The 15,170-nt window shown below is 43.4% G+C and overlaps 1 protein-coding gene across 3 annotated transcripts in view; it reads left to right on the forward strand.

Annotated features, from left to right (window-relative positions):
* Nucleotides 1-14,900, forward strand: part of ZNF385B (zinc finger protein 385B) — a 1,050,548-nt gene extending 1,035,648 nt beyond the window's left edge. For 2 of the 3 annotated variants that reach the window (XM_085645197.1, XM_085645199.1), the window contains 2 exons: nucleotides 5,411-5,572; nucleotides 13,476-14,900. In XM_085645197.1, the coding sequence (XP_085501323.1) occupies nucleotides 5,411-5,572; nucleotides 13,476-13,688 (375 nt within the window). In that variant the 3' untranslated portion in view covers nucleotides 13,689-14,900. The remainder of the gene's footprint in view (nucleotides 1-5,410; nucleotides 5,573-13,475) is intronic. The other variant, XM_085645198.1, reaches the window with a different exon arrangement.
* Nucleotides 14,901-15,170: the final 270 nt, after the last annotated feature.

Below are 15,170 nucleotides of genomic sequence, written 5' to 3' on the forward strand. Positions count from 1 at the left end.
TTGGCCGCCCACGCCTACTGTCATGGCGTCCACCAGCGGCGCCATTCCTGGTTGCGCCTGACGTCCCTCAAGCCGGAGGCGCAGCAGAGAGTGGCCAACCTGCCCTTCTCGGGGGAAACCCTGTTCGGGAAGCATGCGGACGATGAAATGGCCCGCATGAAGGCTGAAGCGGAAACCCTGACGGCCGTCGGGCTAGAGAAGGCCGAGAAAAAGAAACGACCGTTCCAGAGGAGGTTCGGGTCGTCGGGCCGAGGGCGTGGGCAGGGCTCGGGACAGCAGCAGCCACAACAGCAGCAGTTCCGCAAGCCCTTCCAGAAGCGCCAGAGGGGTAGAGGTGGCCAGCAGGCTACTACCACAAACAAGGGCCCGGCCGGGTCTCGGCCCTGAGCTGTTACTTCCCCCTCAACCGTTACCCACTCCAGTGGGGGGAAGCATTCGATTTTTTCCGGCAGAGTGGAGAAAAATTACTCAGGACAAGTGGGTGCTGAATATTGTTTGCAATGGATACAGTCTTCGGTTCATCAGCCCGCCTCCAGCGATTCCGCCGGTCAGCTCTCGCTTCCAGCTGAGGGAGCTCCAGGCGGAGGCAGACATCTTGTTGAGAAAAAAGGCGGTAGAAGAAGTACCTTTGTCTCAAAGGGGAAGAGGTCTGTACTCTCGGTTCTTCCTCGTTCGCAAGAAGGACAAGAACGAGTTCAGGCCCATTCTGGATTTGCGACAAGCAAACAAGTGGATTCGCAGAGAGAAGTTTCGCATGCTATCGTTGCACTAGATTTACCCTCAGCTGCAACGGGGAGACTGGCTCTCTGCCATAGATCTACAGGATGCGTACTTCCATGTGCCCATAGCACGGAAGCACAGGAAGTTCCTGCGATTCCAAGTCGGCGCCAATCACTATCAATACACAGTACTGCCATTCGGGCTAAAGTCTGCTCCCAGGACTTTTTCGAAGTGCATGGCGGTGGTGGCGGCACACCTGCGGAGGAACAAGGTGTTTGTCTACCCGTATCTGGACGATTGGCTGATCAAGGCGTCATCCTTCGAGGAAGCGCAAGAACACTTCCGATGGACGTGCGAGCTCTTGAACAAGCTGGGGTTACACGTCAACATGTCCAAATCGGTCCCATCTCCGGTACAGTGCATACAGTACCTGGGGGCCTCCATAGATACGCGGTCAGCAAGCGTGTCTCCTTCGGAGGAGAGACGGTTATCACTCCTTCGGAAGGCTCAGGACCTCAGGACTGCTCCATCGACGACTGTGAGGAAGGTGTCGTCTCTACTGGGATCGATGGCCTCCTGTATCTTCCTCACTCCGCACGCACGTCTACAGATGCGACCACTGCAGGAGTGCTTGGAGGATCAGTGGGATCAGAAGACAGGCTCTTGGGACGACAAGATCCGACTGTCTCTACATGCTCGTCAGTCTCTGAAGTGGTGGTGTTCGGCGGAAAACCTCCTCCAGGGGGTTCCCTTCCACAAGGACATTCCCACGACGAATGTGGTGACGGATGCTTCTCTCCAGGGATGGGGTGCGCATTCCGGGGACCTGCAGATTCAAGGGAAGTGGTCTCCTTTGGAATCGACGTACCACATCAATTTCCTGGAACTCAGAGCTGTCTTCCTGGCACTGAAGGCTTTCCTTCCGTCCTTCCAGACCAACTCGCTGCTGATACAGACGGACAATACAACCACGATGTATTACCTCAACAAGCAGGGGGGGTCGAGATCGCGCACTCTGTCGCAGGAGGCGCAGGCGATCTGGTGCTGGCTGCTGGCCCGAGGACTGACGATTACGGCCACGCATCTGCCAGGGGTGCAGAATGCTCAGGCGGACGCCTTGAGCAGGCTGATTCAGGAAAACCACGAATGGGTCATAAACGACGAAGTACTAGGAGAAGTCTTCGCAAGGTGGGGGACTCCAGACGTAGATCTGTTCGCCACCACCGAAAACAGCAAATGCCGAGACTTCGCATCCAGGTACTACCAGCGGGGGACGCTGGGGAATGCGCTATGGATCGATTGGTCGAACAGCTTTCTGTACGCTTTTCCACCCATTCCCCTGATTCCGGCGGTGCTCATCAAGCTGTCTCAGTCCAGGGCGCGGATGATCCTGATCGCCCCGGAGTGGCCCAGGCAGTGGTGGTTCACGGACCTTCTTCACCGGTCTCTCCTTCCTCACATGCGGTTGCCGTGCAGGCCGGACCTTCTCACGAAGTTCGGGGGGCGGATGGTGCACCCCAACCTCTCGTCTTTGAGTTTGGCGGCATGGCTCCTGAAATAGTGCAATATGGTCATCTGAATCTACCAGACGATTGTATGGACATTCTGAAGGAGTCTAAGCGACCTTCCACTAGGACATCCTATGCTTACAAGTGGAAGAGGTTCTGTATCTGGTGTAAGTCCAAGAACTTTGATCCGACAACATGTAAGGAAGATGTCATCCTTCCATACCTTTTGCATCTGGCGCAGTCTGGCCTTAATTTCCATTCCATTAAGGTTCATCTGGCTGCTTTGACTGCTTACAGGAAGTGCCCTTCACAGACGTCCTTCTTTCAGATTCCTGTGGTCAAGGATTTTTTGGAAGGCTTGAAGAAGGTGTTCCCTCCTGTCAGACTTCCCTCGCCTTCTTGGGACTTGAATGTGGTGCTGTCCAGACTGATGAGAGAGCCTTTTGAACCTATTCACAAGGCTTCATTGCAGCACCTATCCTGGAAGGCGGCGTTCCTAGTGGCCATTACATCGGCCCGCAGGGTGAGTGAACTTCAGGCATTATGTTGTCAAGAACCTTATACTGTGTTTCATGCTGCTAAGGTTGTGATGCGTACTCACCCTAAGTTCCTTCCTAAGGTTATCTCTGACTTTCATGTCAATCAGACCATAACTTTACCTACGTTCTTTCAGAATCCCTCTTCACCAGCGGAAAGGGCTCTCCATTCCCTGGATGTCCGAAGGGTGTTGAAATTTTATCTGGATAAGACCAAGGATATTCGTAGGTCTGACCAATTGTTTGTTAATTATGGCTCAGTCAGGACTGGTCTTGCGACCTCTAAGCAGTCCATCTCTCGGTGGATTGTGTCCTGCATACAGTTGTGTTATCAAAAGGCTAATAAGACCTTAGGGGGTAAACCTAAGGCTCATTCCACCAGGGGCAAAGCTGCCACGACGGCTTTGCTGCGTAATGTTCCGATTGCGGAAATCTGTAAGGCGGCCACTTGGAAGTCGGTCCATACCTTTGCTGCGCATTACTGTCTGGACACGGATGCCAGGGCAGATGCTCAGGTTGGGCAGGCTTCGCTGCGAAATTTGTTCGCACAGTAGTGGTAGTGTCTTATGTGTTCTCCACCGCTTTTGTTGTGTGGGGATGGGCTTGCCATTCTATTCACTAGATTATGACTATACACAGAGATCCCCTACTACAGAAGGAGTAGTTTCTTTTCTGTAACTCCAGTTCTGTAGTAGGGGTATCTCTGTTATAGTCATAAGCGCCCGCCCTCCTCCCCGGTGGAGAGATACTTATTCATATGTAGAATGCTACAGGTCTGGCGTGCTACGCCTTCAAAAAGAACTGAAAGTAAATGGGACCTGCTGGGCATTCTGGGATACTGGGGAAAGTTCTGGAAAACTGGAAAGTTTTCTTAAAGGCACAGTATCCTGTTCCAAGCCACATAATGGCAGCCTATGGGGCTTGTCTGTCCACTCCTTCCTCTCTATCATTCCAGAGGCTTTTGCTGGTAGAGGCAGGGTTTTTTCCTATGTGGAGAAAAACTGGACAGGCAGTGCTGTTTGTGGATATTGGTGGAATTCTAGTTGAAGTACTGGACAGTGTAGCCTGTGGGTATAGGCTGCATTATCTGTCTTTAAATTAAATTCTCTCTTAAAGGTGTATGCAGGTCTGCATGATTTGTCACCTTTTAGAGATTATTTTTTATTGCTCCGGGGTCCGCGCACATGGGCGGGACTATTCACTAGATTATGACTATAACAGAGATACCCCTACTACAGAACTGGAGTTACAGAAAAGAAACTACTCCTTCCCTGTTGGGACCGGTTGAGACATTGTTGTTTTGTTGCATACTCTACCCGGTCTCAACTGGGTTAACGGGTTTACTCCTGTGTTTCGGATTCTACGTATAACAGCAGGTCTTCTACAGGTATACACAGTGACAAGCTACGTCATTGAAAATGGAGGCTTAAGTGGAGGGAAGAAAGGAAGGTGATGTTCATCTGTAAATAGCAGGTTGCTAGTCTTTGTTGGTGGTGTTTTTTGATGCAAAAATGATAGTTTAGTAAATTAGTGTGAAATTGCTGTAAATAATTCTTCTAATACGCGGATTAAAGATGAAACTGGGACTTCCTGTCTCTTACACCAAAGGGAAGCTTTTAACAACAAAGTCAATTCTTCATCTAGAATGTGACTTGTGCGCACTGGTGAAGCGAGCTGTAAAGAACTAAAAGTTTTGTTGCCTGGAGAAGGGAGCTGCTAATGGCAAAATCTAGATATACTGGCGACATCACTGTAGTATTGGACCGATTAGTGTTCTGGTGATATTGGCTGTGAAGTATGTGCAACAAAGTGCTCTACCTCACAAGTACAACAAATTGTTTGTTGCAAGGTTCCCCTTATAGGTATGTAAAGATCTATTCCCATCCCCTTCACTTCTCAAACCTAAATATATATAATCTGTCAGTTTAAGAGGTCTCGCTTTGAAGGTTAATGATGTTACAAAAAAGTAATAATTCTAGAAACATCTGTGTCAGTCGTGGCTTTAGCTAGGGAACTCTCAGCCTGGCTCCGCATCAGACCTTTAGTAATAATCTGAAAGTTTTTATATATGGCTATTGTGGATCTGTCTAGTTTATGTTTACTTGCGGGATTTGCTATCAATAGCTCATCATATGTCATTGATTGAGTGCATTACGTTTTGGAGATTTCATTTAGGTCTTCCTATGGAGGGACCATGGAAAACTGTTGTCTCAGTGTCAAGAAAATCAATGTTGTCAATTTCCAGAGGCTTTCTAATGACTCTGTGTAATGTAAGTTTATTGAATTTTGCTCTGCAAAAAAGCTTGCTAGACAATCAATATTAACTTTGATATGACAGTGTAACTCATTTAAAGTATTGCCATGAGACCCACTGCCCACGGCGCTCACCATCACTAAAAGCACGTCTTATGCAACTAGAGGAATGTAACAATTATGAATGATGCACCTCAGGTCTTTATCCATTATACAGTCCTCTCCTTGTTAGGGAATGCTGCAATAAATACATCAAGAAACTCAAAGCTCAGTTAAATAATTGTATAGGGAGGCACCTGTAAGTAAAATGTGCTTTTCTTTATCAGATATAAGTGTATTTGCTGTTGATGTTCTAGCCCCCTCATTATTTAACTTGAGCCTTGGTGTTTCCAGTCAAAGATTTTACAGGCTCGAGCAGATGCGAAGTACCCGGGACAGGGGACATGCCCAGTGTTACTTTATGCAGATGAAACGGTAATCATGCAAGGCACCGATGTGGGACTACAGCATCAGTTGTTCAAGATGGGAGACTTCCTTTCAGAAAACGAACTCAAGGTAAACATGCATAACATTAAGATGAAGACTGCTGCATAAGGCAAAGGTAGTAGAAATAGACCCCATGGGATCATATAAAGGAGACAGAAGGCACGTTCAGGACTTGCAATTAGTCATTAGTCAATTTGTTATTGGTATTGGAATTTATAAAGTGGGTGTGATACCAGAATATAATTGGCAGGATATTGTCTGACAAAAATATTGTGTCCCAAATATTGACTACAAAAATGTTGCCCCCATTGGAATTTATAATAGAAAATCTACACACAAAATATTTCTGTAAGATGGTTTTTCTGTATATGATACTCTGACTTACAACCATAAAGAGGAAACCTAGAATGTATAGCTAAAGGTGCGCTGTTTACAGTAGTGAGATAGAAAGTCCTCAAGATCATGAAGAAAGTTAAAGACTGTTAGAAAATGGTGGCATTCTCTGCACATGTGACCCCTGGCAGCCATGAGATTTCTTATCATTGGCCTACAAGATGCTCCTTGAAGAGATGAGTTTTTAGCTCCTTTCTGAATTGAAGGCGAGAAGATACAAAGCTGATTTGTGGTGTAATTCTGTTCTCTATTCTGGGTGCATGACTTAAGATGGCTTGTCTTATTATTTTTCTTTTTAAACTGCTTGACTTTAAGTCTGGTGATGTCAAGACTTTTTGCGTTGTGTTGTGCTCATGATATGGTAAGCTTTTTCTGATAGGAAAGGTGGAATATGCATTGATCCTGCCTAGTAGATGCTGTGGCAATAGGAACTAAAAAGACATCTATTCAAGAAGAACCTCATCCGCTCTAATAAATAACTTCAATTTCCTGTTTCATACGCCCTTTTTGGTGAGAACAGTTTCTTTCATGTCCATGATCTTTGAAGATTCTCTCTTGTCTGCTATGTGAAGCTCTTTGTTGCTTACTAGCAAGACATGCACTATATAAACAGCAGTACAAGTGCATGCATGTTATCATACGTACATAAGAAACTGCCCTTTAGGTGTAGACAACGCAGCTGTGGAAAGGTGCGCCTGACGTGGTCAGATGTCTACACTCCTTTAATGAGTTGTGCAGCAACCTGCAGTTGGAGGGTGCTGGACTATCATGTTGTCAAATTCCTAGTAGGAAAGTCTAAGGTGCTGTCTATGATGATCAATGATGGATTTGTCTTGGTGGTGTGAATTTTTTCCAACTCCCCCTCAAAGATGCAGTTCTGTTCTGGCAGTTCACATCTGAGCTTGGATATGATTGAGGCAGTCTTTGAGATTCATTTGATGGCTTTACTAGTGGAGATTCTGAAACAGGGTTGTGTGTGTAAGCCTCATGGAATTTATCCCATGATTTGCTAGGTAGACTCCAAGTGACTCCATTTCTGTGTGGAACCTTATGGGGGGAAATAGATCATAAGTAACCAAGTAGTCACTGAGATAAGCAGATGTCCATCGGAACAATTGTATAATTGGTTGGAATTGTAGGAAGAAAGCCAATATAGTGCAGTGTTGTTGCATATTTCTCCAGGTGAAATGCTCTTGGAAATGAAAGCTGATTGATGGCATTAAAGGGTACTCGTAGGTTCAATAGGACCACTTGGCAAGGTCACTGTTTTCTGTAATAAAAAGGGTGTGATCCCCAGCCCGAATAGTGGATATTTCAGTGCTGCAAAGTGACTTGAAACCAAACTGGTCATGGTGTAACAGGGATGGTTATTGATTTGGCCTTTCTAGTGGATAATGACTGTTTGAAATGAAACTTTATTTTATAAAGGGCGCTTTTGCCCAGAGGCATCTTGGAGCTGCCCGAAACACAAGGGACAGAATCAGTGAAACAAAGTTTTAAAGAACGAAAAATCAAAAATATCAGGCCACGAAACCTATTGATTAAAAAACCATGTTTTAAAGCTGTCCTGAAATGAAAAAGGCCTGTGCTATTCATTAACTGAAGCAGAAGAGAATTCCACAATTTAGCTTTGCAGACCACAAAGCTTCTGCCGCCCCAGTGAGATTTTTTGAATTTGGAAATGACCACCTTATTGGCTGATGAAGAGCGCAGAGCCCTGGATGGAGAGTAACATGTTAAATTCCGTTTCAGATAGTCGCGACCTGAGTCATGGAGAGCCTTAAAGGCAGTACACAAAGCCTTAAAGTCTATCTGCTTTCTGACTGGTAGTCAATGTAACTGGATAAAGGTTTCTGATGCAGACTGATGCTTAGGGATCATAAGCAGTATGCGAGCTGCCGCGTTCTACAAAACTTGCAATTTGTTTAAAAGTTTTTTCTGCATGTTGATAAGTAAAGCATTGCAATAATCTAGTTTGCAAAGCACAATAGTGGTCACAACTGTCTTCTGCAAGTCCTGTGGGATAAGAGGAAACACTCACAAAGCAGGCCTCTTCTTTTTATTTTAGCTGTTGTATTGAGATATTTATTTATCATTTTCAGGGTAGCTTATTTTAATTTTTTTGGGTGGCATCAAAATTAATTTTCTACTTCCTTTAAACCATACTCTAATGGGCTTACCTATAATTGTTCTTTTTTCTTTCCTGTAAGCTGGGCTTTTTCTCACATCTCAACAGGTATCATGTGCCACATTGTGTCCTTTTCATTTGTACCTCTTTCTAGGGTGTTTTTGCACCTGTAGCTTAAGCCCCTAAAGAGTGACCTCAAGGTTCCCCAGCAGTTGGCCCATTCTTCTCTATGACTCTGGCCTGTCAGAGGGCAACCCAAGGCCATGTTGGACAAGCTCTATACAAATAATCAGTTGCCTTTCTTCACCTTTTGGAAGCCACCAATGTTGGCGCTCGCTTCAGGAGTCAGGCGCTTCTGCTCCCAACACACAGCTCGGGACCTTGATCTGCTGGCACCCATTGGTTCCCAAGAGCCAGACCGTTTTGCCTCTGAAGGGGCAAGTTGCAGACCCACCACCCAAGCATGAGTGACAGTGCAAAAAAGGAGCCCATCTATTACAACACTCAGTCCCACTCCTCTTAAGCTCAGTAGCGCTGGCTCCTGTACCTCTGACCCTATACTTCTAATGTCTGAATCACTGTGGTGCAGTTGTTTCTCTCTCCACGCAGCCCAGCAAAGGCATGGGAGGATCTCAGCATCCAAGGCAATCCGCAGTCACAGAAGGTCACAGTAGGTCAAACTCTTGAGTCTGAGTCATATGGCTGATTGCTTTGTCTAGCCAATGGGGTCTTCATTTCTTGATTTTTGTAAAAATGGCAGGATATTCTTTGTCCGTATTTCTGTGGTAGCCCAGAAACAAGAAATCAGGTAGCCATTTTTGGGCCTTGTTCGCCATGCACTAGTTACTGCTTTCTTGTTTATGTTTGTATGCATAGATAGGTGTGAGATTGGATTGTAGCATAAAAGGTTGTCAGAGTTAAGGTCTTTTTTCGGCAGTTGAAGGATATGTCAAGTTTTGGGTCGGTCTATGACAAATACTTCAGTGAAGCAGCACGTGGTTATATTCTGGAGGGTTGTGACTCTTTCTCCTGAGAGGATTTTTATAATGGTGCTTGAAGTATTTGTCATGATGTCTTTGAGGCATAGAAGATGTCATTCAAGTCTGTAGCTCTGAGCATTTTTAACAAATTGCTTTTTTGGTATATTGAATGGAGAACTAGTATGGTATTTTCAATGTGGTGTTTTTTTTGGGGGGGGGGGAATAATAATTGATGACATTGCACTTGTCCGTTGAGCAGAGTCTTGGTTGGACTGATACAGTGTTTGATGACTTGGAAGAGAGCTTTGTTTCTGTTAGAGGTTTCTCTTATGGTTGATTTGTAGAACGTAGCTAGAACTGTAGCAACACGGTTTCTGTGTGGTAAGCAGAATATTTTCAATTTAAACTAGAGTTTTTATTCTTTACATGTCTGTGAATAGCTCATTTGCTGCATTGCGTTAGGAAGCAGAGTTCTTTGTTTGTTTTAAAGTACTGTTGAAGCGTATGTGGGTTTCAGGTTTGGTTTTCAGTTCAATGAATTAAGAATGACATTGATTTTGGATGTTTATTCATTTTTGGTTTTCAAGGTCTTGTGGTCTTGCTTGCATGTGCCAGTGGATTTAGGTTGCTCTTAGTGGGTGGTTGATGTGTGCTGAATGAGGAATAGGATGGTGGTGATGTCTTGCTATTCCACTGGTATCATAGTTTGGCATTTGAGAGACTTCCTTTTGTAGGTTTCAGCTTGGTGACATGAAGTTTGATGATCACAGTATCTAGGCTGTCAAGGAGTGCCTTATCCTTAGTTAAACACGTCAGACACAGTTACTTCCCCGTCTCCACGCTGTGTCCCCTACCCCCTCCACCTCCGCTTCCCTCCTTCATTCTTTGGCTACCTCCCCTTTTCCCTTCCTCTTTCCCCTGAATTCCTCTCCACCTGCCTGCTTTGTCTATCCTTATGCCTATGCTCCGTTTAATTCTTCCTCCCCTCACCCTTTTACATTATCCCCTTACCCCTCTACACGCCATTAACCTAAGAATGTAACTTGTAACTGTTGTACCTTCTGTAACAATGTGTAGTTTGTAACCTATGTAACTCTCCTCATGTAAAGCGCTCTGATACCTCCGGGTCTAGCCAGCGCTACATAAAACTCAAGTAAATAAACAGAATCTCTGAGATAATAAGCAATCCATAGAACGTCTGGAAAATATACTGCTCGCGTTCTTGAACTTTACTGCCAATTTGAATGGTCACAAGAGGACTCTAAATATAAAAATATGGAGTGAAAACTTAAGAAACAAAACAGAGTAATACATATTCTTATAAAACACAATTCTCTTTAAAGCCATAACACTGAATGTGTTCATCTTGGGCGGCACTCTCTGAGCAATGTTTTGTGGCAGTTTTCTGTTTTATGGATTGATTGCTTGGTTACCTCATTATTCTTTATTTTTCGCCTGGAAAGATTGATGAGATTAATACAACTTCCAGTTAACCATCTCATTGTAAATACTTCAAAGGCTATTTGCGTTAGAGCAGAGTAGCGGAATTGTTCTGTCTAGGTACATGACTTGTACTCACGCCGTACATTTGTTCAGCTATAAGTTTCTTATACAGCCTCACTCATATGCAGCACCTGGTACTATCTACTAGATGTAAACATCAGTGGCGTTTTTATTTTTACTTAGCATTACAAGTAAATACATATTTTTCAGGGTTTTTAGCCATTTTGTCGTAAGATAACCTACGCACTGATTGTGGATCTGCACTGATAAAGGTATGGATTGGAGAGATGCAGCATGGCGCCCATACCTAGATATTTAAAACAACGCCTTTACTCAGAGAACTTACTTGCCTATGTTGTAAGATAGTGTCTCTAAGGGTCTATGAATTAAATGACACCAACTAGCTTCACCTCTTTTCTGTGCCACTTCTACTGCAACTCATACTAGTGATGTTGGATCGCAATATTAAGTATACTGCGCATGCATGAAAGGGAGTGTCTAAATGTGTATGGTCTTTTTTTTTGTACGTTAAGGGGACAGTAGAGATATTGCTAGATTAAACAACACACTTCTTAAACTAGTCATTTTCAGTCTTATCTGTTAAGTTAAAAGAATCTTTGAAAGAATGTATGGATCCATCACCTCTTACGTTCAATTGTTTGAACACACTCTCAAACACCCTCTAAGATTTAGAATTAGATTGTTATTTCTGTTGTATATTTTTACTGCTGCAACAATTGTTAGCTGCCCATGTGTGAATGTCTGTGTCATAAAAACAATGATAGATTGAAAGATGGACGGAGTGGCATGAGTTTTTGTGAGAATTGAAGTCCTTTTGCAAGAAATACATCTTGCACACTAGCTAACAACTGCAGGAATCGTCTGGCATGATTTAGATTTCGGCAGATGAGATACCCGTCACAAATGTGGCAGATATTCCAACTGCCGTATTGCAAGTGCATTACATCCAACACAATATTCCCCCCAGCTGCACTTTAAACTAGGCTCACAATCTTAGAAATATCCATCATCAGTCATAAGCACAGTTGGCTTGGAATACATTGCCCAGGAAGAAGCACCTCTGTAACATATCTCTGGCTGTGCTGGAAAATTGGGTAATATTATATGTTTTGGTTTCCCTGTCATTCCCCATTTATGTTAACTCTGCTCTGATTCTACTAATTGCACTATCATCTAAGGCACTAACTTTAATTAACTTTTCACTCTTAGGGCAGAAAGAGATGTTGTGTGATGACTTGTGTTTTAAATGAATATAGGCACGCACTGATCATGCAGTTTGTATGTTTAACTTTTCTGTTTTGTCCTGACTCACATATGCCAAATAAACCAATAATGTTCACGCTTGCAATGAAAGTCAGGACTGCAGCATCAGTGACCCTTCTATCCAGAAACACGACTCACAAACAGACGGACGTTCTTCTGCTAGGCATAACCTCATGGAATAATTCAAGCATAACTGTTTACTCTCAATTAATTAATTTCCTTGCACATTTCTTCACTCAGATTTGTTATTGGAAAAAATTCTGAGCATGGCATTGCCAAAAATATTTACAAGACTCTTCATTTTCAATTTGGTTTATTTGATATGATATCTTGGGTTGGGGAAAAGGAGTATCTGTGTGTATGAGCGCACACACATGCTTATGTTTGCCTGTCCTTATATGTGAGTCTGTATAGGGCGTGATTATAAGGGACCCAGCAGGGTATGCAAAATAAAATATGATACCCTTGGTTTCAGAATTTGTTGGGTGCTATAAATTCCACCTATTCCGAGTTTTTATTCAGTAATGGCGAATAACATGGACATTTTGGTGCTAAGTGCACCAAAATCCACATGTCCCATAAATACTGGGGGCAGATTTACTTGCCTTTCATGCAACGCAGTTCACCAAGGCAACTTGCTGTATTGCGTGAAAGGGAGAGAGCAGAAATGCACCATATATATTAAGATATGGCACACTTCTTTTCTCTCATAGCACTGGTGCGCTTCAGGCAGCATAGTGCCACCGCATGCACCCTTGCACTACGGTCCAAGGGCACCTGCGTGACCAGGAGAATTGTTTTAGTGCAGGAAGGGATACCTTCCCGCATGTAAAAAATCTCTTGAGGCATTTTCCTCTTTCTATGTGTGCAGCACACAGAAAGAGAAAATAACGAAGAGAAAAAAAGATATTTCTCTCTGTTACACCATTCTCCGGGAGGCACAGCAATTTCATGCCTTCCCAGGTTTACAAACCTTTGTAAATCTAGGATTGCATGAAGGTGTCCCTTCATTCACGTATACAATCCTAAAATGCCATTTTGTAACTTTCATGTGTGCTGCTTCATGCAGCACACATGAAAGTTACAAAATGGCATTTTTTTAAAAAGGTTTGTTTATGTACAGGTAGGTACACCTTCCTGTACATAAACAAGCCATGGCATTTTGCTTTTTCCATGTGTGCTGCACCAGGCAGCACAGATGGAAAAAGCAAAAACGAGGAGAAATAATGCATTTCTCCTCGTTTCGCCAACTTAAGACCAGGATTTTCCTGGTCTTAATTTTGGTGCTGCCTCCTATATATGCCACCCTTGTACATAGGGGGCAGTATCAAATACAATGGGTGTTGCGGTGGAACACCCACCACAACACCCACTGCATGCCCCTTTCACGCTAAACATAGCTTAAAAGGGTGCCTTATTTACAGGGCAGCGTTCAGCCACGTTAAGTGGCTTAACGCTGCCTTGTACATAAGGCGCAGCCCCTATCGCCATCACAACGTCCGTAAAAGTGACGTTGTGGTGGCAATTCGGGCTTGTACATGCGCCCCTATGTTTCTTAAAGATATTTGTCTTTTAGGGGTGTAATGGACAGCGTTTGAGCGAGCTGTGTTATTACTTTAATATCATTTGCTAAAATTGAAAAACAGTAGGTGCTAAAAACCTGTATTCTATTTTTGTTTTTCAGGCAAAATTTGCATTCCAAAAAGACATGATCAAGCCTATGGCTCCTGCCTTCCTCTCATCTTCTCTGGCTGCAGCGGTGTCGTCCACCCTCTCCCTGCCGCCCCGTCCTTCTACCTCCATGTTTCAGGCTTCAGCAATACCCTCCCCCTTCCTACGGCATGGGCACGGTCCAATCCGAGCAACGACTGCCTCGATCCTTTTTGCACCATATTGATTGTCAACCAATGAAGAGATTTCGACAGGCCAGTAAAAAGATGGGTGGATTTGCAAGTTTTAGGAGACACAAAAGGGAAGTCTTGAAAGGCTTCCACGCATATTTATTTTTCTGTTTTTTGTAGTCAAAAATGTCATTTGGCATCACACCTCCACAGGTGGACTTGATGGCAGCAGTTTCCATGGACATATGCTATTAACCAAGAGCCTGGAAGATGATTTATGTTTTATTATTATTCGCAAACATCACTGGAGGTCCTTGCGTGACAAGAGTACTTCATCAAGGATACATGCCATTAATCCTGTCCATGGAGACATCAGTCTGAAGCCATGGAACGCGTGAATTTATTTCCTGACAGACTTGAAAATTAGGGTCTTCCTCATCCGTTTATTTGTGTAAATAGTCTTTGGGAATATGCTAGGCATACTAGGATGGCAAAGGTAGATGAAATATTGTGTAATTGTGGATACCATAATATTAAAGGACTATGTAATTTATTTTTAAATGTGTTTTTGTTGAAAGGGATTGTGTGACAGAGTTTGGCCCAAATACTGTTGTTCCTTGAGTAGTTCTGAAGCTATAGATTGTCCTTTAGTTGCTCTGTTTATGCTTAGAGGCAGCCACAATTCTATTGTATCTCTTTGATTTCTTTATTTTGTTCTGGATAATAAAACAATAGAAAGCCATATGATCTAGAGTTGTGGGAACATCCATTTCAGTTTTTCTGTGTAACTTATGTTTGAGGCCCATCACTATGTTGCTAAGCATTCTCATGACTGATGCTTCGTGCATTGCACAACACAAAGCAGCTTGTCTGCATTTCTTGCCCAGCTTGCAAGAGGACAATCAGTCTGTGTACTTATGTGTGAATTTATTTTCCATTAAAATCATGTTTCTGTTGGGAATGCTGCTGCATTATGTTGTGACTCCTGATGCAATAATGTACAGAAACTAAATATTTATATGAATAAATGACATGTCGTGTTTAAAGTTCATGCAGCAAATCAGCAGGCCATATTTGAGGTTACAAGGATGTGCACAGCACAGCCCGACACGAGGCAGGGTATCAAGAGGAACAGGTTAATACAGGCACAAATCTGAATGCATTCATAGCACATTCCTTTATGGTATCGCTATCAGCAATCCTTACCTGGTAAAATGTATGTGTATTTTTTTAAATGTAAATTTTGAATAAAATGATATGGAAAGAGACCCCTTCTTGTCTTGTTTTGCGCAGTACATGGTTCAGTTCAATGAGATTCCTATGAGAACTGCATTCTAAGGCCCTCTGTTTTGCATGCCTCAACCTTCTTTCTTGGTTACTCGGTGTCTATTAAAATAAATATGTTATAGCTTAGAAATAGGTTAATTAAAATAATAGGTCATTAAGTTACAGGATGTAAATAATTAATAAAAAACTAAATGGGATATGAGGGTGTCACATTGATAGCATGTAATGTGTTTAAAGAAAGTGCATGGGGC

The sequence above is a fragment of the Triturus cristatus genome, chromosome 3_1 (genome assembly GCF_964204655.1).
Source record: "Triturus cristatus chromosome 3_1, aTriCri1.1, whole genome shotgun sequence".
In the NCBI taxonomy this organism is placed as follows: domain Eukaryota; kingdom Metazoa; phylum Chordata; class Amphibia; order Caudata; family Salamandridae; genus Triturus; species Triturus cristatus.